This window comes from Haliotis rubra, unplaced genomic scaffold (genome assembly GCF_003918875.1).
Source record: "Haliotis rubra isolate DU_JTF1 unplaced genomic scaffold, ASM391887v1 Scf606, whole genome shotgun sequence".
Taxonomy (NCBI): Eukaryota; Metazoa; Mollusca; class Gastropoda; order Lepetellida; family Haliotidae; genus Haliotis; species Haliotis rubra.
The window spans coordinates 442,051-466,502 of NW_025767309.1; the positions used below are offsets into that span (position 1 = coordinate 442,051).

The 24,452-nt window shown below is 38.3% G+C and overlaps 1 protein-coding gene across 2 annotated transcripts in view; it reads right to left on the minus strand.

Moving 5' to 3' along the window:
- LOC124255691 (zinc finger SWIM domain-containing protein 5-like) overlaps positions 1 to 24,452 on the minus strand; it is a 42,409-nt gene that overhangs the window by 6,524 nt on the left and 11,433 nt on the right. Inside the window, exons 2-14 of one of the 2 annotated variants that reach the window (XM_046689582.1) lie at positions 14,657 to 14,747; positions 11,314 to 11,441; positions 7,048 to 7,191; positions 5,856 to 6,004; positions 5,395 to 5,545; positions 4,751 to 4,930; positions 4,131 to 4,307; positions 3,706 to 3,858; positions 3,375 to 3,527; positions 2,796 to 2,987; positions 2,094 to 2,246; positions 1,069 to 1,204; positions 490 to 647 (exon numbers count right to left, since the gene is read on the minus strand). In XM_046689582.1, the coding sequence (XP_046545538.1) occupies positions 490 to 647; positions 1,069 to 1,204; positions 2,094 to 2,246; positions 2,796 to 2,987; positions 3,375 to 3,527; positions 3,706 to 3,858; positions 4,131 to 4,307; positions 4,751 to 4,930; positions 5,395 to 5,545; positions 5,856 to 6,004; positions 7,048 to 7,191; positions 11,314 to 11,441; positions 14,657 to 14,747 (1,965 nt within the window). Of the gene's footprint in view, positions 1 to 489; positions 648 to 1,068; positions 1,205 to 2,093; positions 2,247 to 2,795; positions 2,988 to 3,374; positions 3,528 to 3,705; positions 3,859 to 4,130; positions 4,308 to 4,750; positions 4,931 to 5,394; positions 5,546 to 5,855; positions 6,005 to 7,047; positions 7,192 to 11,313; positions 11,442 to 14,023; positions 14,043 to 14,656; positions 14,748 to 24,452 lie in introns of those variants that run through there. The other variant, XM_046689583.1, reaches the window with a different exon arrangement.

Below are 24,452 nucleotides of genomic sequence, written 5' to 3' on the forward strand. Positions count from 1 at the left end.
ACACAACACTCAGCTTGAGAAACATACAAGGGTTTGGACTTTTCATGTCTGACAAACATTTGTCGATATGGTTGTTACCTATCATCCAGACATTGGTAAAATGAACTGTACTTATGAATGTGTTAAACTGGGCCATTATCTTATGAACCCATCATTAATCATTTACACACCAAGATAAAGTATATGTATTTATTCATTTATCTATGAAGTGGCAGGATCAAGACATCAAAATGAAACAGCCAGATGCTCCTTCAATATGAATATGGATCACTTCCAAGAATATGGAACACTTCCAAAACACATTAATTGTCCATGTATGCATCATCAAAACAGGCTTCAAAGAGAATCAACCAGATTTCCTCGATTTGCAACAATCCTTTACAAATTATTCACTGATAAGAACTGACGTCTGCCAAATTAATGACATTATTGATCTAGCTCGGAGTATTATTCTGGAGAAAGTTGGGCAAATGATTACTCAGTACTAACTTTTTGAGGCAGCAAGTAGCGTAGAAGCAAGGTCACACTGCTGCGCTTCCACGTGACTTAAAATGAACCAGCGAGGGAAGCGACTCAAGATGGCCGACCCGACATTGTTGATGCCATTGTCAAGGTTCACTTCATCTGTATTCTCCAGCACCGGTAGTCTGAAGTCAAATATTGATTATTAATATCATGACAGCACACAATGTGTTAGTGAAGGAATTGTATTACATCTCCTGTCAGGCAGCTAACACATCTTATCACTGCACAGGGCAACATTGATTTATCAATGCAGAATTTCCAGTAAATGGTCCAAGTCTGCATAATCATATTCTTTGCCTCTCTCTTCTCCATGGCACATGCTGGGTGCTATTGAAAATATTCTCGAAACTTTATTCAGAACTTTATGACAATAATATTCTTACAAATCCTGTGACAGAAATTTATTGAATTTTGCCTTCGTGTTGAAATATGTTATTGACATAACAATTGATGCCATTAGAGCTAGGCTGATTGTATTTCATAGATAACATCTGATCAGGAGCCTTGTCTGAAGGCAGGGAGTGGTGATGGAAAGATGGCTACCTCATAGCCCTCATGCCGATCATGTAGGCGAGGTCGACATCGACAGGAAGCAAACAGTTGAAGAGGTAGCGGGCGAATGTGTGCATGGGGTAGCTCTCCGGGTGGATGCCAACGCCCAACCCGCTGCTGGGACCACCTGAAATACACATATTTATGCTTGCTTAAGATAGAGCTCCACAAGATCACAGTACTGTCCATGTCTCATAATAACATCACCTGAATGGGACTGGTTCTATACGTCTGCCACTCACAATAACATCCCATGAGTGGGACTGGTTCTATACGTCTGCCACTCACAATAACATCCCCTGAATGGGACTGGATCTATATGTCTGCCATTCATAATAACATCCCCTAAATGGGACTGGTTCTATACGCCTGCCACTCACAATAACATCCCATGAGTGGGACTGGTTCTATACGTCTGCCACTCACAATAACATCCCCTGAATGGGACTGGATCTATACGTCTGCCACTCACAATAACATTCCCTGAATGGGACTGGTTCTATACGTCTGCCACTCACAATAACATCCCCTGAATGGGACTGGATCTATATGTCTGCCATTCATAATAACATCCCCTAAATGGGACTGGTTCTACACGTCTGCCACTCACAATAACATCCCATGAGTGGGACTGGTTCTATATGTCTGCCACTCACAATAACATCCCCTGAATGGGACTGGTTCTATATGTCTGCCACTCACAATAACATCCCCTGAATGGGACTGGTTCTATAAGTCTGCCACTCAAAATAACATCCCCTGAATGGGACTGGTTCTATACGTCTGCCACTCACAATAACATCCCCTGAATGGGACTGGTTCTATAAGTCTGCCACTCACAATAACATCCCCTGAATGGGACTGGTTCTATACGTCTGCCACTCACAATAACATCCCCTGAATTGGACTGGTTCTATACATCTGCCATTCATAATAACATCCCCTGAATGGGACTGGATGAATGAGCCGTCCATGAACCTGAACAAGTCAACACTGTTTCCTTTACCAGGACCTACCTTCCAACAACAGCGTGGCCTGGCTCTTCATGACGCCGATGATCACCGGGTCTGAGGGAATGTTGTGCAACATGGACAGCAATCTCTCCTCCTGCTTGCACGCCTTCTCCTGAGCGTACAGTCCTGAGGGCATGATTCTCTGCTGCCCGAGACCTATACACAACAAATCATTCACTGTACAACTGATCAGCAGCTTCTGTGGCTTAAAACTTGGGAGAATGAGAATAACAACCCCCCAAACTCCAACAACATTACAGTTAAAATATGATAAGATTTTCCTGTGATACACCAATGTCGGAATCAAACCCATAAGCTACTGTGCTATCCATATCTTGTTCATGCACTCTTTCATAAAGATCTCTTGAATGTTCACAATAATTCCATCTGGCATAACTGTTACTGAGATGACACCCATGAAGATCCGGGTTAGAATATTGATCTTCAGTAACCCAAGCTTGTCGTAAGAGGCGACTAACAGGATCGGATGGTCAGGCTCGCTGACTTGGTTGACACATGTCATCGGTTCCCAGTTGCGCAGATCGATGCTCTAGCTGTTTATCACTGGATTGTCTGGTCCAGACTCGATTATTTACAGACCGCAGCCATGTAGCTGGAATATTGCTGAGTGCGACGTAAAACTAAACTCACTCTTTCACTGAGATGATAATAAGCAGTAAATATACTACATGACTGTAGTCGTACCTATGAGAGCCACTTCTATGGCTAGAGTGAGGTAGGTTTCCCCGGATACTAATCCTTCAGCAAAGTGTGTGTAGCACTGTGAGGATGATGACGATGAAGATGATGACGTTGATGATGATGAAGATGAGGAATGGTTGTTGCTGGAACTGTTGTTATTGTTGTTACGAGAACTTGAACTTGAAGATGATGACCCTGTAAACAACAACAGTCCATTTGGAAATTCATCAATACTGAACTCATTTCTGACTCAGATTTCTATAATGTCCAAAATGTGCAAATTAATACCAAACAATATACATATTTTGTATGTCTAGATGTGGCCATGAATTTCTAAAACATACCGTAAGGCAACAATTATCTACTATTAATATACATGGGTTTATATAGTATCAAGTTGAAATGCTAGATTAACTCCTAATGCCTAAGCCTCCAGACACAATCAGATAGCAGTCTGTGCCCAAACACCACTAGTGTGATAATATACTTTCAGCATAAGTTCTGGGTTATAAGAAAGGCTTGTTATGCACAAATTTGTTGTTATTATTATTATTTAACAGTAATCATCATCATCCTTCTCACCACTGCTATGATGCTCATCAGGCACCATACATGCCTCCAGTAGAGTTTCAAACAGTACGGAGATTGGGTTGAGGGGGTGACCAATCAGGCCAGTTTGATTGACAGGTGGTTGTGACCTTGACCCACATGTTGACATACAAGGATTGGCTGACACTGCAAAAAACAAAACATTCATTTACAATAATTATTTAATAATATGTATCAGCAGAAGATAATAAAGAAGATAATGCAAGCTCAAGATATATTTGACAGTCACTGAAAATATATCACCAAGAATATATCCATAGGAAGACAGAGTGGGTGGCGTCATTTGAATTATCTCGACACATACCTATATCTCTCTGCAAGTCTCTGTATCGTTCCTGATTTCTCTTCTGTTCTAACTTCATTGTTCTCACTATAGAAACAGCCAATCGTAAAGCTTCTTTAATGTAACCATGGGAACGCAGGGCATCCACTCTGGCACAAGCTGTCGGTATATGCTCTGCAAATAGAAAAGAAATATCACTACCTTTATCTGACTTTAGTTTTTGTCATGAAATGTCAGATCAACCATAGTCTTGTGACAGAAGTATATTTTGACAATTAGTCTGAAAAAATGGCCAATCACATATTTGTTTGGACTCTTTTTCTAACCTATAATTTGTTCTCTCAGAAATCTACGTGCCTGTCTTACTGCTGACTGACAACAAAAATTATTGTTATAAAACTGACTCGACTAATCATTTACAACAATGGCTGACTCTGTGCACTCACCATGCCAGAGAGGAAGTCCCCGGGAATCAAAGAGTTTTGAGTTCCAGGCATCACGACTGTGGAAATTGTCCTGGTGGACGATCAGCTGTAGATGTCGGTCTTCCCACGTCAGCTGGCTTGCTTCCTGGGCGTGTTGAAACACGGTCCTGGGGCGTGGCCGGGTCTGAGGGGGCGTGTCTGGTGACAAGATACACACATTATAACAAACTGTTACATCACCGTATAATCCAGTTACAGGGATGCAATAATATCAACACATAAACTAACTGCAAATTCCAAAGGATATATAGGCAATGGGGTAGCCTAGTGGTTAAAGTGTTTGGTTGTACAGGGTTCAATTTCCCACATGGGTAAAGTGTATGAAGCCCATTTCTGGCGTCCCCTTCCATAATATTGCTGGAATATTGCTAAAAGCAGCGTAAAACCATACTTGCTTGCTCGCTAAAAAGGTTATATAAGAAATAATATGAAATATTTGTCTCCATATCAATATTTTTCTCTCTTGTATAATAATGACACCCAGAGACAATGCCATTTAAATATCAGGAGTAACAAGCACCATTAGCCCAAAAGCAATAGCAACATCCTGTTTAAAGGTAAGATATACTGTGTCCACATACTATTTGTGCCTCCAGCTAACAGATCCCGAGTGAGGGGTACATCAGGTATTTGCCGACCCCCATCTGCATCCTCTAGGGGACACAGGGAGTTCCCAATCCACTGATCCAGAAGGGCGCGCCACTGTTCCTTCTCAAGTGGTGAGCAGCTTGGATTTAGCACCACACATACCCATAATGCACCTGAAATAAGTTTCCATGGTAGTCAAAAGTCTCTCAAAATAGAATTACAGCATGTCATTAACGGTGTACATATTAAGACAAGGTTGATCACATTAATATATGGCAAATCTTGTTAATCAGGACAGTATACTCCTGAAATCATGTGGAAACTGCAGGATGAATGAGGTTTTGTTTAACCTTATTGAACACATGTATTCATCTCCATCAGCAAGTGTCTCCATGAAGATCTGGGTGAGAATTTGTCATCAGCAACCCATGCTTGACTTAAGAGGACACCTATAATATCAGGTGGTCAGACTTGGCACATGATGATGGCGCAAATATTAGCCCAGAAACGTTGTGTGTACATAATAAAGAAGTTTCACATCGATATCAAGTGTCTTGTATTAAACAACAAACCCAGCAGCACTAAGCGTCCACAAGGTCTCCAGATTAACTTGGAAGTGGTATGGTTACATTCTTACCCAGCTCATCCCAGAGTTGCCGGCAGTTGTCAGTCATGGGTGTCCCCTGTGTCTTCCACACAGCCAGCCGGGGATCGGCCAGGAACTGCTCTGTGATCAACGTCAACATTCGAGCGCCATTCGAATCTCGGGCTCGCAACATCTCTCGCACCTGCATTATGGAAAGTGACATGATTTCAAAATTCAAAAGTCAATAAACACTTCTCAAAGTATCTCAAAGGATTAATAATGACTCGATATTTGATACTGACCTATATACACTTCACACCCCAGCTGTAAATACTGTTTCAACAACAGGTATCAAATACTTTAACATGGCTGTTCTCCCACAGAAAAGAATGGTGTTTAAAGAGACAATTTGATTTTCTAAGTTATGAACCAAGCAAACATTAGGTTTTTATTGAAAGAGTTACATACCTTGGCAAACAAGGAGTCAAGTTTTTATTGAAAGAGTAACCTACCTTGGCAAACATGGAGTTTAGTTGATTGGAAGAGTTGAGGTATCCACCCTGAGAGAGGAATGTGCGAACTTGTTCCCGAACCTGTTCTTCATCCAAATGCCAACTGTTGTCATCATCAATAGATGCACCTGCTGTGGGGTCAGGGGCACCTGCAACACCAGAAAATTGTTCTACAGAATAACTCCAATAACGAGTGAGTGCAGTACAGGAGTGAGTGAGTGAGTTTTGGTTTTACGCCGCTTTTAGCAATATTTTGGCAATATCACAGCGGGGGACACCAAAATGGGCTCCACACATTGTGGGGAATCAAACCCGGCTCTTCGGCATGATGAACGAATGCTTTAACCACTAGGCTACCCCACCACCCCTGCAGTACAGGAATGCACAAGGCAATGTGTTCAGACAGAGTGAGTTCTGGTGTTGAAATAATTAATGCTAAAGCCATAGATGTAAATTTGAATATCTGCAAAATCCCAGTGTCCATTCGTATAAATGTCATCTTTATTTTGCCCTTCCATCCTGCAGATTCATGGTAATTCTCAGGCACTTACATTTCACACATCAAGGACAAAATTCTGCTCAGTCAGTAGTGCAAAATATTATACAACTATGAGCACTTAGTGATTGTGAAACAGAAACAGACTTCAAAGGCTTTGGTATTGAATGACAGGCAATTATTATTTTAAAAAATGTTCATTTTTATCACATTTATCATCCTTGATGCATGCACCAGAATGTATAATGAAATGTGCACATATGTCATACCACAGAAAATCATTATCTCTGAACTGTTTTTATTTCCACAAATGGGATAACATATGTCTCAGTATATTATTCCACAACAAATTGATATTCATACAGTGAAAAATCATCCGAAATAAATTGAGTTTGATCATTTATGAAATGTGAATTAGTCTGCAAGGAAACAAGCTACCATTAATCAATACCAGAGAACGATGGAGTTTGGCCATCACGGCAGAGATGTCAATTTTCCAACAAGCATTATCAATACCTGTCAACACAGCTCTCAGGACGAATCTAAATTCAAACTCCTTTGTTAAGCCTCAGAACAACAAATGGATCTGTCACATCACATAAATTTCACAAAGCAAATTCCTACAAGACATTTGCACTCAATGAATATTAACACACTTGTTAGTTTCTGGACTGGACGAGATGATCAATGACGTACCTGGAAGCATGTTGATTTCAGACATTGCCTGCAAGATTTCATCTGCTATCCTCTGGGCTGTGGGTAGAACATCTGTATGATGCTCTGCGATTAAATACTGGGCAAATTTCTGCAGCTGTTCTCGACTCATCTGTAGAAGTGTTTCTGTAATGGAAGCCATGCAGAATACAAATGACTGAATGAGTTTGATTTCAGGTCAGCAATATTGAAGTAATATGACTGAGTTTGGTTTTACGACGCTTTTAGCAATATTCCAGCAACATCACGGCGGGGGACACCAGAAATGGGCTTCACACATGTTACCCATGTGGGGATTCGAACCCGGGTCTTCGGCGTGAAGAGCCAATGCTTCAACCACTAGGCTACCCCACCGCCCGAAGTTACATGAGAAAAAATAGTCATTACACACTGTACCAATTTGGGAACAGAACATGACCTTCAGCATGAAGAGTGAATGCCTTAATCTCTAGGCTACCCTACAGCCCAAATAGTGATTATGAACAGCTGAGAAATAACAGTAGACGGTGAGGAGAAAAGTTCGACATAGCGTCAAAATAATATCACATCCTTCAAAATAGATTACCAACTGATATTTTGCATGAAACATTTTCAATGGTTGCATGATATCATGATGCACACTGTTTGGTTTAAGAATTCACTACCGCCACCACCACCAAAATCCATCATTGCCAGCAGCTGATGACAGGCAGTAAATACTGGAATCAGGGGCAGACAACCCAAAGATTCATGATACATGTATGAGTATGAGAGTCTTGAGTTGTCTCTTAAAACCAGCTTTGGTTGCTGGAGATGTATTCTAACATGGGATCCATATAGGGGCTATAAGTAGAACAAGCAATACTGATAATATGTCAAAACAATGCCATATATCTGAAAGATTGCAATTGTGACAGTTTTAATTTTGGGCATCTTAGCAATTCAAACATCTACCAACAAATCTTGCCACCAATATCATTTGTTTCACACGATTTCTAGACCGGTAAGTTATAATGCAGGAGGCAAAACACTTCCTTGGGTCAGCACTGATGATAAAAAGTTTGGAGACGACATTCAAGTGAAATTTATGCTAAAAAATACAGGTTATATTTATAAAGTGCCTATCAATCACACAAACGGTACTTATTTTAGGTTCCTCAAATCGGTTCAAACAAAGATATTTATAAAGTATTTTCAGTAGACAGACTCAAACGGCAAACCCAGAGAAGTAATAGCTCCAGCTTTACTAATTTAAGCAGCCGTTATTTGTGCTTTATCAAAGACATTACTCAGGCAATTGATAGAATAGACCCGAGCATCAAGTTTTCAATCAGCTACATAGGAGCTTTACAACATAGACTGGCCATTAGAAGCAACATTCTACCCTGTTATTAAGTCTGCAACCTGACCCGTTTGGCTAATGAGCCTTTCTGATTAAACACACAGACAGCAAGACACTGGCTGACAGATAGGAAAATAACAGTGAAAGCACATGAAGAAGACACCCAACTACGGACTTTTAACCCAAGAATATATTGTACTCCTTTGGTGGATGCAATCTGAACACTTTTGAACATAAATCATACTATTTTAAACCTTAATTATTCCAATATCAGATCCATACATGTTATACGATATATTCATGGGACCACTACACCTCTCCTTATCATTCTACATCATGGAGACATGTTCTTGTGAAGTGAACTCGATGTGACCTGGATCTATTTCTAGGTTTTCAGCATTCAGAATAAATACAGCATTGCTCAAAGTAGAGGTACTAATTAGGCATGACTCCCATTGTGTGTCCATGGGACATTAATGTAACACAGTTGATACTGACTCTACTTGATAAACATGTACAATATGTAGTAAAATCAAATCTATCAAAGCTATACTGCTCCACTTTTGATAGGAATATTTGCTATTTTCCCCTCATACACAAATATTCTCCTTAGTCAAGTGTGTAATTAAACAGGACATGTCTGATTTTCTTTCTGAAAAGTTGAGTGGTATAGCATACAGTGTACACAGACAAACAACAGAGTTCAACCTGTAGACCTAAGATGACTTTGTGCAAGTGGATCTTGTTGGTGCATTTTCATGATATATGAACTGAAGTATTGTGTATCTATTAGCTTTTGGCGAGAAATATCAACGAAAAAACTCTATAGTATTGTTATTAACTATGCCTGTGAGTCTTTTCATATATACAAAATAAAAGAGTTATATATGTTACTAGCATCCTCCAAAACAATGAAACATACAAAGGACAATTCTGGAAGCGACCATCTTAAGATTCCTTGTCAACGAAATCTTTTCAGTAAGTAAAGGTCAGAATTTGCACTATTAAACCAGCTTCACACACTGTTGCACTGCAAATAGTTTTGCGACAAAGACTCTCAGTACATACCTTTCATATGCTCAGTAAACAGGAGCAACCAAGCATCCACACAAATTGATAAATGATAAACTTTCATGTTGAATACATTTTAAGGGATATCTATCTGAATCACCTATTATTGATGGAAAGAGAATCTGAAAAATTATCAAAACTATCTTTACAAAAATAACCTACAAGCCATAACATAATACAATCTAAACAACACAGATATATAATTTTGTGAGAAAACACTATCCTAAAAACTGGTTTTGCTTGATGTATGCCTGAACAGACACTGAGTTGACGTGCTAGGTACAAAACAACACGGCTCCTCTATCTCAACCCTTACTGTGCTCGGTGAAGCTATGGAGGAAAATTATCTGTAATGTGAAACTCATCCATTAGTTCCAAGTGGATTAATTTAAAACCCTCCTTCAGAGTCCAACCATAAAGCAACATTCAGTTTGAATTAGTTCAAGTGTAAGAGCTCCATAACAAATATTTCAAAGATAAATATTTATGAGCATCCAACACAGAAACAGCAACCATGACAACAAACATGAACTAAAAGTTTAAGCCACCATCTTTTATTTAGTTAAAAGAGAATAACCATTTTAATTCTATGAAACTTCACAGCTTAATTGTCAAAATGTTCTGCTATTATCATCTTACAATGTCACCAAGCAATAAATATTTTCAGTCAGAGTCATAATCATTAATTTTCAAAATGGCTGTCACCGAAGAATTTACGGCTTACTGAACCTCACAAGTAAAAAAATACTTTGCTGTTGGCTTGATAATGCTATGTAACTGACACATGCATTAAAACGCACTCATCCAGACATTTTGATTGCCTTGGATCTCAGGTCATCTTTTTTTAATTTCTGACATTCATTCTTTTAACGATCTCTGGTGGTATTTTCACATTCTTTTCGGCAAATAGATATGTTTGAATTTGTTCGCCTTGCACATGTTAATCTGCAACCATTGATAAGGAAAATACTGAACTACTTTCACAATACTTTCCCTATCAGAATATCAAATATTACATGCAACATAATACAAAAGCATGTTAATATTATCATGAAATTGACAACCATTTAATTATTTGGGACAGTTTAATCGACATACATGATACATGTTTAAAGGATATGATTATGAAGATGATGTTTTCTTAAAAGATAAACAAAAGTAATGCAAACAAATTTTCAAACATTTCTATTATTTGTCTTGTTTAACGCCTTTATCAAACAGTGACATTCCACCACTCAAAAAATATACTTTTTCACTTAATATCTCTATGACGTTAGGACTTTTCACATTCTGATAGACACCATCAATCTGAAAAAATTGACCCACTAGTCCTAAACCGAGTCTTAAAGAGTTGTTTCATCCAACAATTAAACATCAAAAAACAGACTGAAACTTTAGCCACAAGTTAGAAGCCTGATTGTAGTAAAATTCTGTTTTATCTCAAGTAAAGATCACCATGCAACGCTCACATAAATTTAACCTGATGCTATGAGCAAACTTCAGGCTAGTAGATACTAAAGGTTTGTCACAGACTGCAAACTATAACTACATCAATCTGTAAAACCCATCACAATACATTGATTAAAAGACAAATGACACCAGCTGTAAACTGAAGGCTTGCCACTGAATCCTGTTTGTACCTAGATGATCAAACATTGTCAGACAGACAGAGCATCACTATGTCACCCTCAGTAACATCAGTATATTTGTCAGTATAGCTCGATGAAGTCTGTTCCACTATTGTGATGAGTGAGTTTGGTTTTACTTCAGCGTGATGAGTGAACACTTTTAACTACTAGGCTAGCCCACATCCCTGCACTATGGTGAACACACAGTGTGTCTATGCCAGTACCTACCGGATATCGGCACCCGTAGTTGCACACTGTCTGCTTTCCGTATCCGATACAGTGACAGCGCCACCACATGGTGGCACCAGAATATATCTCGGTTTCCACAGCCACATTTTACAGATGTAATTTTACACCTGAAACAAAAACATCTTTGTTAGCAATTTTTATAAAAAAATATTTCAAGCATGTTTACAGTATTATCATAGCACTGGAAATGATTAAACATGTTCTTAACAAAGGGAAATAACTTATTTTACAATTGCTAAAATGTTTGTTCAAAAGCCATGAAACAAGAGCAATATTTTCAAACCATAAATAAAATACACCAAAAACACAAACACTTAAGGTAATAACTTCCTCGCTCAACATCAGTATTTTAAAAATCCTAAACTTGATCATTTACAATGTTGATTTTTTTTTTAACAAATCCCACGATACTGATGCTTCAATATAAATCCTCCCAAACTCAAAATGCACTCTACAACAGGTGGTTGCCCCTGAACCTGATCTGAGACTTCATTTGAATTCACATTCAACTTGCATATTAACAACCTTTGATGAATTGGAAATAGTCAAAAGAGTCTCAAGTATTCCTTATGAAAAAAAGCAGATAGAAGGGGCCCCAGGAAACACAAAACAGATACAAAGAGATCAAGGGGAAAAACGCTCAGCGATTTATCATGTTTATAACAATAAAACTATTTCATATTACGTCATTCCTCTTTTTTCAATTTGAAAATGTGCACGCAGAATTTAACTTAAATAGACAGTGAGAAATCCACCCAGTAAAACATTTCTAAACGCTTTTATTCTTATTATTATTGTAACAATATATCTTTATAAACCTGGATAATGAGTCAGACAGCTTTTCAGTATATTCAAACTAAATGCATTTTCTGAGCTTGTGTGCACCTCATATCGCCATGTCTTTCTTTGTAAGCCGTAAAGTCCTTGGAATGATAACTTGAAAGCGGCCATTGAGATGGAAATGTTTTATTCTCGTTTCCAGCTGTTTTATATAAAGTTCCTCTCAAATGTTTAGTGGACTTCAATCATACTTTCAAACTAACTGTTTCCTTTCTAGTAAATATTGATTTTTAGCTTCTCCAAATAATTGGAATTTCAGTTGAAGTTAATAGACATTCAGTGAGTATAATGGCAGAAATATTAACTGCTGAAAATAACCACACAATCCTTTAAACCTGAAATTATATTTTTGCATTTTGAATCATCAGGTTCACAATGGCCCTAATTGGTTCCTTCGGTGGTGAAAAAAAATGTGATCAAACTTGATAGTTTGTTTTGTTCTATTAGCAATTGTAATCAACACCATAAATCTTGGGAATCTTGAGACTAAAAACATGAATTCTACTTCTGGTTGACAAAATTAATCGCAATTTGCATCATTTTGTCTGCATGACAACCAGTTCTGCACCCAAATCTCATAAATCCATTGTAACAGCAAGCAATTAGTAGACAACGTCTAATCCAGGCTCAATCATATGGGTCTTTTCATGAAATAAACACTGATAAATGGCAATAAAGTTTGCAAACAAAGCACATCTCCGCTTCAAGGGGTTTGGGGGGAAAATAGAAGTCTGTGCTTCCGTGCTTCTCTCATGTGAAAAATGTTTTTCAAATTCATCCACCATCATGGCAAGGACCAGTGCCCTCTGTAATACGGCTTTCTCTGACGCTCAACGACAAACATGGAACGGCTTGTTAGCACTTGGATTCTTAGGCCAATAATTCCTCTTCCTAATTATACATCATAGACAAATTATAGTGGAGATAACTTTTCATGTACAGCTTAGCAATTTCAATGTGTGAAGTCAGGTGCACTGATGGAATTGTGCATGCTTGACTGGCTGCAAAAACATTGTTGAAAATGAAGAGGGCCTCTTGACGGAGTTGTCCCCCTTGCTACACTCCCTGATTTTGGTGAAAAGGGGTGGTGAATGGGTGGTAGTGTGGGTGATGCTGTAATCATAGGGGGTGGGGCTACATGGTCAATAGCTTCATCAACGAAAGGAGACGAGTATGTCATTCAGAGTAAATTGTCACTGACATCAATGGTGTCACATTTCAATTCAATTACAACTTTTTGTTGAAAACTGATCCTTGGAGAGGTGAACTTGGCACAGATTGGCCATGCTCTAACACTTTTATGATGATTAGAAGCGATTTCTGTTCAACTCGTTACTTCATCATTGTAAAGGTTGCCAGGTCCTGCACTCAACATGAGATAGCTACCATTTAAAATGTTCTGAATCTGTTTACCAGATATTTAATATTATATTTACATCATCATTTAATTTGTGGACCACACAATATGGTAGATGTTTGATTAAAATTCAAATTAAAGTTAAACCACATTGGAAGATATATAAATACTACTTCATACTGTTTATTGCTCATATTTCAGAACCCAAACATAGACGAAAACATAGTGTGTGTGAAGTAACCAGTTAAATATTACGAGTTAAGATGGCAGTGAGTATCACTGTTGGCAAGTAGCATATATCATGACATACTGAGTGTAGAGAAGGAGTGGGTGAGGTCAGTTCTATGCCGCTTTAGCAATATTCCAGCAAGGCAGGGAACACTAGAAATGGGCTTCACACATTCTACCCATGTGGGAAATTGAAACCCGGTCTTCAGTGTGACAAGGGAACTCTACCCTCCCACCAGTGTACATGTAGAGAAGGAAACTTACCTGTCAAAACTTATTGATACTTGGTGTGACAAGGGAACTCTACCCTCCCGCCAGTGTACATGTAGAGAAGGAAACTTACCTGTCAAAACTTATTGATACTTGGTGTGACAAGGGAACTCTACCCTCCCGCCAGTGTACATGTAGAGAGGAAACTTACCTGTCAAAACTTATTGATACTTGGTGTGACAAGGGAACTCTACCCTCCCGCCAGTGTACATGTAGAGAAGGAAACTTACCTGTCAAAACTTATTGATACTTGGTGTGACAAGGGAACTCTACCCTCCCGCCAGTGTACATGTAGAGAAGGAAACTTACCTGTCAAAACTTATTGATACTTGGTGTGACAAGGGAACTCTACCCTACTGCCAGTGTACATGTAGAGAAGGAAACTTACCTGTCAAAACTTATTGATACTTGGTGTGACAAGGGAACTCTACACCCTCCCGCCAGTGTACATGTAGAGAAGGAAACTTACCTGTCAAAACTTATTGATACTTGGTGTGACAAGGGAACTCTACCCTCCCGCCAGTGTACATGTAGAGAAGGAAACTTACCTGTCAAAACTTATTGATACTTGGTGTGACAAGGGAACTCTACCCTACCACCAGTGTACATGTAGAAAAGGAAATTTACCTGTCAAAACTTATTGATACTTGGTATGGTTTTTCTGGCTCTGAGAAAAGGGGTTTGGCAGGCTCTGTTATCGTTCCGCTTAAGTGGAAGCCTGAAACATATCAAGACAATCTTAAATATCAACAAAGATACGGATACAAAATCTTGTGTAAATCACATTTGCCAGTAAACAACAATCTAATATTAAATCATATCTATATAAATTCTTCCAGTGTTTGTTATTAATTTTAATGACAGTCAGCAACAGCTCAGCTATGGCAGCAGTCTGCAATTAACTGAGACATAAACCAGTGATTAATAGTGCGAGACAACTTCCTTTAATGATATACAACAAGTGTGCTGAAATGACCAAAGTAAGTGAATTGTGTGGTATTTCCCCTTAGCGAGTACTGACCACATCAATAATGGACTCCAAGTTTTATAAACTGACCCAGACCCGAGTGCTTGTTAGAGTCCTACCATGAACTGTATGTTCTAGAAACTTCTACTAAAAACAACCAACAAAATATCCTGTGACAAATACCATTTAAAACTATTTTTAATATTACCATAGCAACATAACAAGACATATATAAACACTATTATCAAAAGCTACAGATGCCTGAAACAGTCCTCACTTTGGGCTCCAAATTTCCACTCAGTTGAAACCATCCCGTCTTATTACACTGAAGATAATACTCGTAAAAATATTCATCCATTGTATTCCCTTTAACAGCATCGGATTGCTCTATGCATGTTAACATTGTAATTGGCATTCTGATAAGGCATTGTGAGAGTAATGTCTACAATGCACAATGCACAATATGCAGTGGCTGTAACGCTAGTAGGCCCTGGAGGCACCCAAGCCTACACCTGGTGCTAGTGTGTAGGGTTGTAGCGCTATGAACATCGTAATACCTCAGTTTAACAAAGACCTACGACTATTGAAATATCTCGCCTCGAACGCTTTGTCTATCGGATGAACAAAAACTTCAAGATAGATAGGTATTGTTTCTCATTTCCACAGCATTAGAGAAACATTAAAAGTCAGAGAAATAAGTCTGTCGCTGCCTTGAATATTTGGCACAGTATATTACTAATTTGCTCATGTCAGTCTTCAGTGGAAGATCACAAAGACATACATTTCATAAACGATCACAATCAAGATAAACACAGGATTCAAACCCAGAAAAAGTAAATCCATGTCTTACGGACTAAAATATGCAAAGGCTATTGCCTCAAGGAGCAATGAAAATTTCCTTCTCTTCCACTCATTTATACAGAAGTAATAAATTCCTATCTGTCATATACTTTGTAGTTGACAGACAATATGAAAAAACCCACTGATACCGAAATGTATAAAATTGATCCTATCTTTTCAACATCTTTGAATGCAATGAGGGACTTCTGAATTGAACAGATGCAGTGAGATCTTGCTGCATAGATCTGGTACCTCAAAGTGGGTTACTGTGTAATACCTTTCATATGCAATTTAATAATAGCGATATGACCATACATGTATGATACAGCATTTCTGTTATATCACAGTACATCAGCTCAATGTGGGATGACAAAGCGATGCAGGTCATAGACGTTCACCATGTTAAAAACAAGGATCATAATCGTGAAAATTTGGGAATTGAACCCATGATCATAGCTGATCGTGGAACCCATGTAGATAAAGGCTATGATTACTAGATTAGTTAATATTACCTGACAGGAGAATAAACTATCAATATGGGCAATACTATGGGCAACATTTGTTGTTAAATATGGATACTCTCTATCAGGTACATTGTGCAAACTGTGACAATATACCTTACTGGCTGATTAAAATCCAAATATACACTTATCCCATTTATGGAGCTATGCTGTTATGAGCATATATTTTCTTTTCTTCTAAATATGACGATTTAATTATTCCAACAGATAAAATGTGTCGCTGCAAATACACAAATATTTGCCTATGAAAAACATATGACATTTATAATAGAGCCGTTTTGGAGCTCCATTGTCAGATACATATTTGTTTACTTATGAAACACACAATATTTATGCAACGTTACAGGTTTGAGATCACAGTGTGCTACAAAAATATCTTTAATTTATGTTTATACTGAAAATATTTCCACACTCTCCTTGCTATGGGCACTTGTTAATATTTCCAATAACATCATTCCGATCCATTGTTACCAACAAAAAGTACATTCCTTTGCCTACATATATGAAATGCTGCTAATATATGCAATGTTGATCGCATTCAAAATATAATGATATATACAATTTTATTTTTCAATAAATAGACTTCTCAAATTTCACTATTTACATTTTTGCATATGTATGTGGTGTAGAAACATAGATATACATCAGGCACAATAGAATTGCATCCTTATCATACTTATTCATGTTCTTTAATTCTAAAAACATCACTGACAGCATATACTATAGTTATGTTGCACTGATGTTTTTCATCCAGAATAATGCATACATCATTTGCATGCCATGGTTAACTGGTCAACATCTGTTCCTGCAGACATCTTGTAATGCAGTTCAGCACATATGTTGAGTATAAATTATCACACAATTTGAAACATAAATCTATAATTTTGTCATCAATATTTGTTGGACACACCTCCCCACAGACAGCTGGGAATAATTCAATATTGTGGATATTGTGAGTAATGACACTGCCTTTGTCCCTATCTTACATCAATAGCATTGTTTTCTCATGATGGGAAAGTCACATCAACCTATGAAGATTATGTGGTGTCAGATTCCCCCCATCAATATCAGCATGTTCGGGTAAAAATATTATTCTCAATGTGAATAAGTGAACAAACAAGATCACAGGAATTTGATACAGACATATGAATGAAGACATTATATGAAATAATGCTGAATTATATATCACCAATATCCATAATTAAATTTCCTCAACACAACAATGCCCATGACGACACAGACAAACTCTGATGATATTGGATCTTAGTATATATTGGAACTTAATGATCGCACAGAATAACACTCCTAAATTACAATATTAATCAATAGATAGTCACCATTATTCATCCACAAAGTAAATATGCACCAGACATTTGAACAAAACTCGGTTAAATAATACTGCATATATGTTGCATGCATATGTCTATACACACTTACTCAGTCGGAAAAGAATGAACAATTTAGTCTGGCAATACACTGTGACAAAGCTGTGGAGTTAGAGCCAGGAGCTGGGGTAAGTTGACAAGCAACGTAGGAATGCCAATGGGTCTTCTAGACCGACACAAAGAGGTAACTCTAGCATGGGGAATTCGCCTTCTCTCCTTCCTCTTATGTTCATTAAAGCACCAGTGGGTAATAAGCCTTTCTGGCTGATGCATTAAAAGACAAAAGATTTCTTTCTTGGCTTGTTCTCTACCCGGGGCAGTGAACTTAAGAACCAATCACATTTTGGGTAATCAAAAGGCTGAGTGTTAGGTGATTGATCTGGCTTGAAAGTGGAGACGAAATAGGCAGACGTCCGTTGATGCAGTTAAACACCCTGCAGAAAGAGGGCCACACCATTTTGGGAGGAGGGAGTGTGGAGCACAGTGTGCAGGCCTCTCCGATTCCTGGTCAAACAACCATTCTCCCATTGACAAACTCAGCTCTTCAATTGAGAAATGCTTTTGTTGACTATCAACATTGGGTACAATACGCACACTGACAATCATTGTAGCTGCCCTAAACCTGAATTTCAAGGGAAGCTTACTTCCACATGACAAGGGTTTTTAAAGGGAATGATTTGTATCTCAACTTGTAACAAAAGCCCAACTGATCTCGTAGCAGTTGACAAGCCTAGCTTAGGGCCAGCAAGTTATTGATGGTTGACATGCAGATATTAATGACGACCGGGAACCCTTGTCCGTAATAATCAATGTGGGTTTATTGAACCACGATACAGTTTCAGACATACTTTTTCAAAAGGCAAACAAACTTGTATAAATATTCAAAGAATGCAGTGCATCAGCCAGGGCCTAGCCCCTAACCAGCATGTAAACTTTACTGTGTATACTGTGGGGAAGAATTTACCTTATCTGTGGAATTTCTCATAGGGGACACAAGGTTGTTGCTTGAAGAGGGAACACTAAACGTGGTATTTATAGATAGTATGTCCACGCCAGCAATCACAACTCCATCAAACTCAAGCTTGTCTTCTAAGGGACATTTATCCTTCCAGTTTTGAATGACAAAGAGTGGACTTTGAGTAGTGGCTAGATCTACAAAGTGAAGCATAGTCTGACCCTCAGGCCGAGCCTTGGGGAGGTTGGAACAGGGATAGGTTTATGGTCCAGGGGGGCACACTCAGATCCCAACTCATGCTTGGTCCAGACCAGTCTGCTTTCCAGCAGAACAGATAAGCTAAAATAACATCACTGATTTATTATTCGTACCTGAGGAGCTTATGCAGCCAACAGGCCATGTATCATGATGTACACTACATGTGGGCTAATAGATCTGTCAGCTGTCTATTCTTGCTTCTCATTTGCATATCGGGACATATCGGCCACCGACACTGGCTGCCCTTGTGAAATATATATCTCTTGTAGATAAACCCCTGCGAGTGAGCACTCAGCAGATGATGTCCCCAGGAAAATGCCAACCACATGTTCCGACTGTGGCCATGAAAGGCAACTCCATTTTCTGAACTTTGTCATCCATTACTAAGTAATTTGAAGGCTGATACTACAGATGCCATGTGTAAATATTTGTAATAGCACATGATACTCAATACTTCATGTACTGGCATAATAACAATAGTTAATTGGAAACCTTATGATCATAGAATCATTTGAAAGTAGTTTCAGGTTTCTAATTTCTTGTTAATACATTGCGAACACTCAACTCACAATACAGTCTCACTGGCGATAAAAGAAGTACTCTGGGTAACTCAAAGTATGCTGAACTGAAGTATTCTCAAGACTAGTTCACATGTGAGAACGATGAATGGAGAGAAGAAAACACAAATTTACACCAAGAACCTGAAATCGGCTCCCTTTCTAAACATATCAAGTTGATTTTTATGACTATTATGAGCAAGAAGGGGACAAAATGTTGATTTCCCATCAGAATTTCCCAACCCTCACGGGCAATAAGTATTCAGGGTCTCATAAAAAACTCCATGTGTTGAAGTATTTGATCACGCACAGCTGTTGCCCTTTATAAACTTCCTTACCAACACCAGGAAATGTACCCTCGAGGTTCAATATGAAGAGCACCTTACATAGAATAAAATACACTAACATATTACCCAGGATAGAAAAATCTATAAAAGTCATGGCCTGTCATTTGAATTGGGTCCTGAGAAAAATTTATGTGGCTATCCTCAACCACTGCCACGATACAGCACAGACTAGATCAATGTCGTTGTGATTATCACCACTATTGTGATAACATTTAGGTTGTGTCTTGTTTTATATTGCACCCATTACATTCAAGCTTTATCACAGTGGTCTGTGAATAACTGAGTCTGTGCTAGACAATCCAGTGACTGACATCATGAGCATCGACTACACTTTTGGGATATGTCGATCTGCATCAACTTGACACTCAACATAACCACCTGATCCTGTTATTTGCCTCTTAGGACCAGCATAGATTGCTGAAGGTCATTTCTTGGGCTTCATTGTGTTACTGGTATACTGCAATAAGTTTTCCAAGCAAAATGCATAGCAATATCTCTTTTGGGAACTGGTAAAAGAAGTTTTTAAAAGAAGAAATCTACGCAGACTTTTATTTACAACTGACATGTCTTTTTGTAATCAGTTGACATAATGGCATACTGTACATACCATAAATTGTATTAAGAAGATACAAAGAATCCCTCGCTATCCAACCTGATTTTGAGACTGATGTTATTCAAACTGTGACATAAATATTTAGGGCCTCAACACATAGAAAATAGGATCTACTTGTACGATCATTTAAAGCAGGGATAGAAATACTTTTTTTCTAAGTGTGCCTTAGGGCACCAGGCAAATATTTTAAATGTGCCTTTCAGAAATCAAGTGTGCCCACATGTTTTTAGATAAATGACTGTAGCAATGATGATGATCTTTTGAAATTTATTGTAAGTAAACAACAAATGTAACCTGTTTTCTGTTATCACTGATATGTCTTCTGTTTAAGATGGCTTTCTTAAGCTTCATTTGTTCTGCTTTCCCAGCACCTTTAATAGCTAAGAATTCTGTGACAGGTTATCAATATGTAAGTTCAATATCTCTAACATACCGGTACACAATTTCCTCTTTCAATAACCAAACTATCAGTCTTCCCAAACTATCAGTCATTTGCATAAGTGTTTTGTTTTGGGGATTAAATGACTAAAGGTGAGTTATGTCTCTAAAAAATTAGGCATGCCATAAGGGCACTGAGAAAATTATTTATCCGTGCTATTTCAATATTTACCGTGCCATGGCACCCTAATATATGGAGTATTTCGAACCCTGTACAGTCACAAAGACTTAAGCTCCCAGCATACCGGAATATGGAATACTTATCGCAATATGAGTACCTGAATCGCAAAATATTGCAATACAATTTTTTGCCAACATAAATCCTTAGTCAATTCCAACCCGGGTGTTCAAGGGTATTAGTATCAGTGTAAACAGTCACCTGTTCTTTTAATATGCCTGCTTGCTGCACAACCAACAACACATGGTGCAAAGCAAACTGTTGTTTAGTAACAGGTAGAAGACCAACATAAAAACCTTGCTTTGTTCAGTCATCATGAGATATCCTGAATTCTCCCAAGCAGAAAGTATTGTCATGTAAAATGGACTTTTTCAGTGATATGAAAGCACATGATGAAAATGGATCGATCTAATAGATTCTTGATAAAAAAGATAATTTTGCGTGCTATCATCGTGCCCATATGTAATTGGAGAATACAAAGGAGCATAGCTGGTCTGTGATTAGCCATGAAAAAAGCATGTTATTCTGGTTCACAGATCAATCTTCTCAAATGACTAAAGGAAGTTTTACAAGAACTCTTGCAATAAGTCTGCTGATTGGCTGCGTAACAAGCCTTCCGTTCAAGCAGTCACTCACTTGCTCAGTGCATCTTACCCTTATTACTTGCCTACTTATGTTTAAAGCACACAAAAAATAATGTACTTCCCATAACCTGGCCTCATTTTTTTAACCAACCCTTGCAATTTTATGGCAATGCACTTCCATCCAATATGGGAAGTGGAGTGCCCTAGTGGCATTTTGATCATCCTGGCCAAGCCAGTCGCTTTCCCCACATGGGTAAAATGTGCAGAGACAATTCTTGGTGTACTTCAATCAACATGATTTTGCTGGGTCCACCTCACTGTTCCTACTAGTATGATGCTTCAAAAATAAAATTTTGCCTTTTTTTAATCATGAAGTTTAGAAATAATTGCAGCCACTAAAAACCTTGAAATATAGAAATCAATATGTTAAAAAAGTGCTTAATGGATGAAACCAAAATTACTGAAATTGTACCAAATGTTCAAAATGAATCCAATGAAAAAACATAATAGTGCTGAAAGCCTACTTTTAAAAAATTAATAACTCTAATCCTATAAAAACAACCTTGGACAACTATGTAAATGGAAGCTGTACAGACACCTCCCCTTCTCATGCCTTCCATAGACAATGCACCACTGCATACTCTATATTCATGAGGCTAAAATTAGTAGGTGTCACGTCTGATCCTATTGTGGATGAGTAAGTGCTGTCAATATGCAGATGGACTCTAAGATGCAGGCGAGTCCAGCTGAGTCCGAGGAAGTAGTGGGCAGCAGCAGCTCTTCTAAGCTGACCTCCCATCCCCTACCAATCTTCATCCCGACATCAAAGTCAATGAGAACACATCTGTCATGACTGTGTGCCACACAATAGTACCTGTGCCCGGCCATTGTGGTCGTGTGAGGGGGCGTGACTCTCCTCAATGAACAAGTGCAGCACATGAATAATATATGTTTTCTCAATCATTAGCCATTGATCTGCCCCCATCAATCTCAGCCCAACTAACAAGGGACAGAGAGGGGTTTAGTGGGGTTTAGTTCGCTAACAGAGGCTTCTTGGCGCTCTGGCCACAAATGACCATAGGCCTGCACTAGCCAGACAGCAGGGAAGAGTGTCAGATTTCGTCTGCAGTTACTGACTGGCCGTTGACCTCGAACTTTGGGGTCATGAAATACCAGCATTGCAAAAATCCATGTCAGTTAGTTGGCATGTGTAAAGGATACCCGATATTCATATCCAGTAGGGTGGCAATTGCAGTGTAAACAGGTATGGTATGCCTTGACAGTGTGATGTATGCTTGTGTCCGCAACAGTAGCCTTAGGGAATGGATTCTTTGTCTCAAAATTATCACTTTCCATAATGCAGCATTGTCCATTATATTAAATTATCCCTCTCAGTCTGAGCGGGTTCTGAGAAAACTATGAGAGATGGTAACTCGAGGTCACAAAGAACTTATAGGGATAGTGATTGTAGCAACAATACCATGTATCAAGCAATTCTTCTACAGACAGAGAGTGAGTGTTCTTGTACACGGCAATAAAAATATTCTACCTATAATATGGATGTCCATAAATACTTCTTGGTTTGATACAGTTTCATAACAAGGGCAACAATCTACACTACCAGTGTATGGTGCAGGGCTTTCAGTCAGGTCATGCCCTGAAACTACCCAATCCAGGAGACATAGTTAGCTGGAATCCATAGAGGCAATATCATCAAAAAGAGTGTGAATGAGAGACTTTATACAATATCCAGGACAACATGTAAACTAACATGATATTAACGCCATAGAATCTGATAAACATCTGGCAAGTAGGTTAAGCACAAACTGAATGTATTTATCATCTATCACTGTAAAGCACTGTGGAAAAGGTCTTTTCACAAATATATTTACATACTGGTTATCTAGCCTTCTATTGATATTTATCAGCCAGAACTGGAATCTGTTACCATGACATCACAACTAAAACACATCATTTATCCCTCTGTCACTGAAACAACATTCCCTCAGGACACCGGCTATTAAAAAAGATGGAATAATGATTTTGAATAATATATCTTACCTTCATGACTTTGAATAAATTAAGACTCTTGATAACAGTAAATCTAAATGCTACAAGTCTCAAATACTTAAACTCCCATCAAGAACTTGTCTTGATACAAATGTTTCAAATGACTTGTAATTGGTGCCAAAGTCTTTGCTTAAAAAAGTTGCTTGTCTTAAAACATGTTCAAATGGTACATTTACATAGTTAATATATAATAGATAATAGATTTTGTCCATGTAACTGCTCTTCCCCTGATATCATCTTATTACAAACTGATTGTTCAAATGAATCTTGAAACTCGGTAGGTTATTTTGTGTAGAACAGAAAATGCTTTAGATATTGAACATATTGCTTGTGTTGTGAAGTCATTGCAAATATTAACAGTAATATAACAACAAATACACATTTCATTACAGCCATGATGAAAGAAACTGTACCAAGACATTCCACAGTCAGTTACATCACATTGGGTTCAGATACTTGGAGAACAGCTAGAATATTACAACTGGTTTAGAAGTCCAGCATGAGTTGGATTTAACACCACCAGTGACAGTATTCCAGGTATATCACATCGTGGCAGCGTAATGTTGGATTGAAGCCTGAAGTGATACAGGTAAAAAATGTTTCCCAGTCTGGTGATACCCATGAAGACAGGTATGATGCCTACAAACTGTGAAATCTAAATCAGGATTCTGTACCACAACCATAGGTTTTCTGACAAACCAAAGGGACAT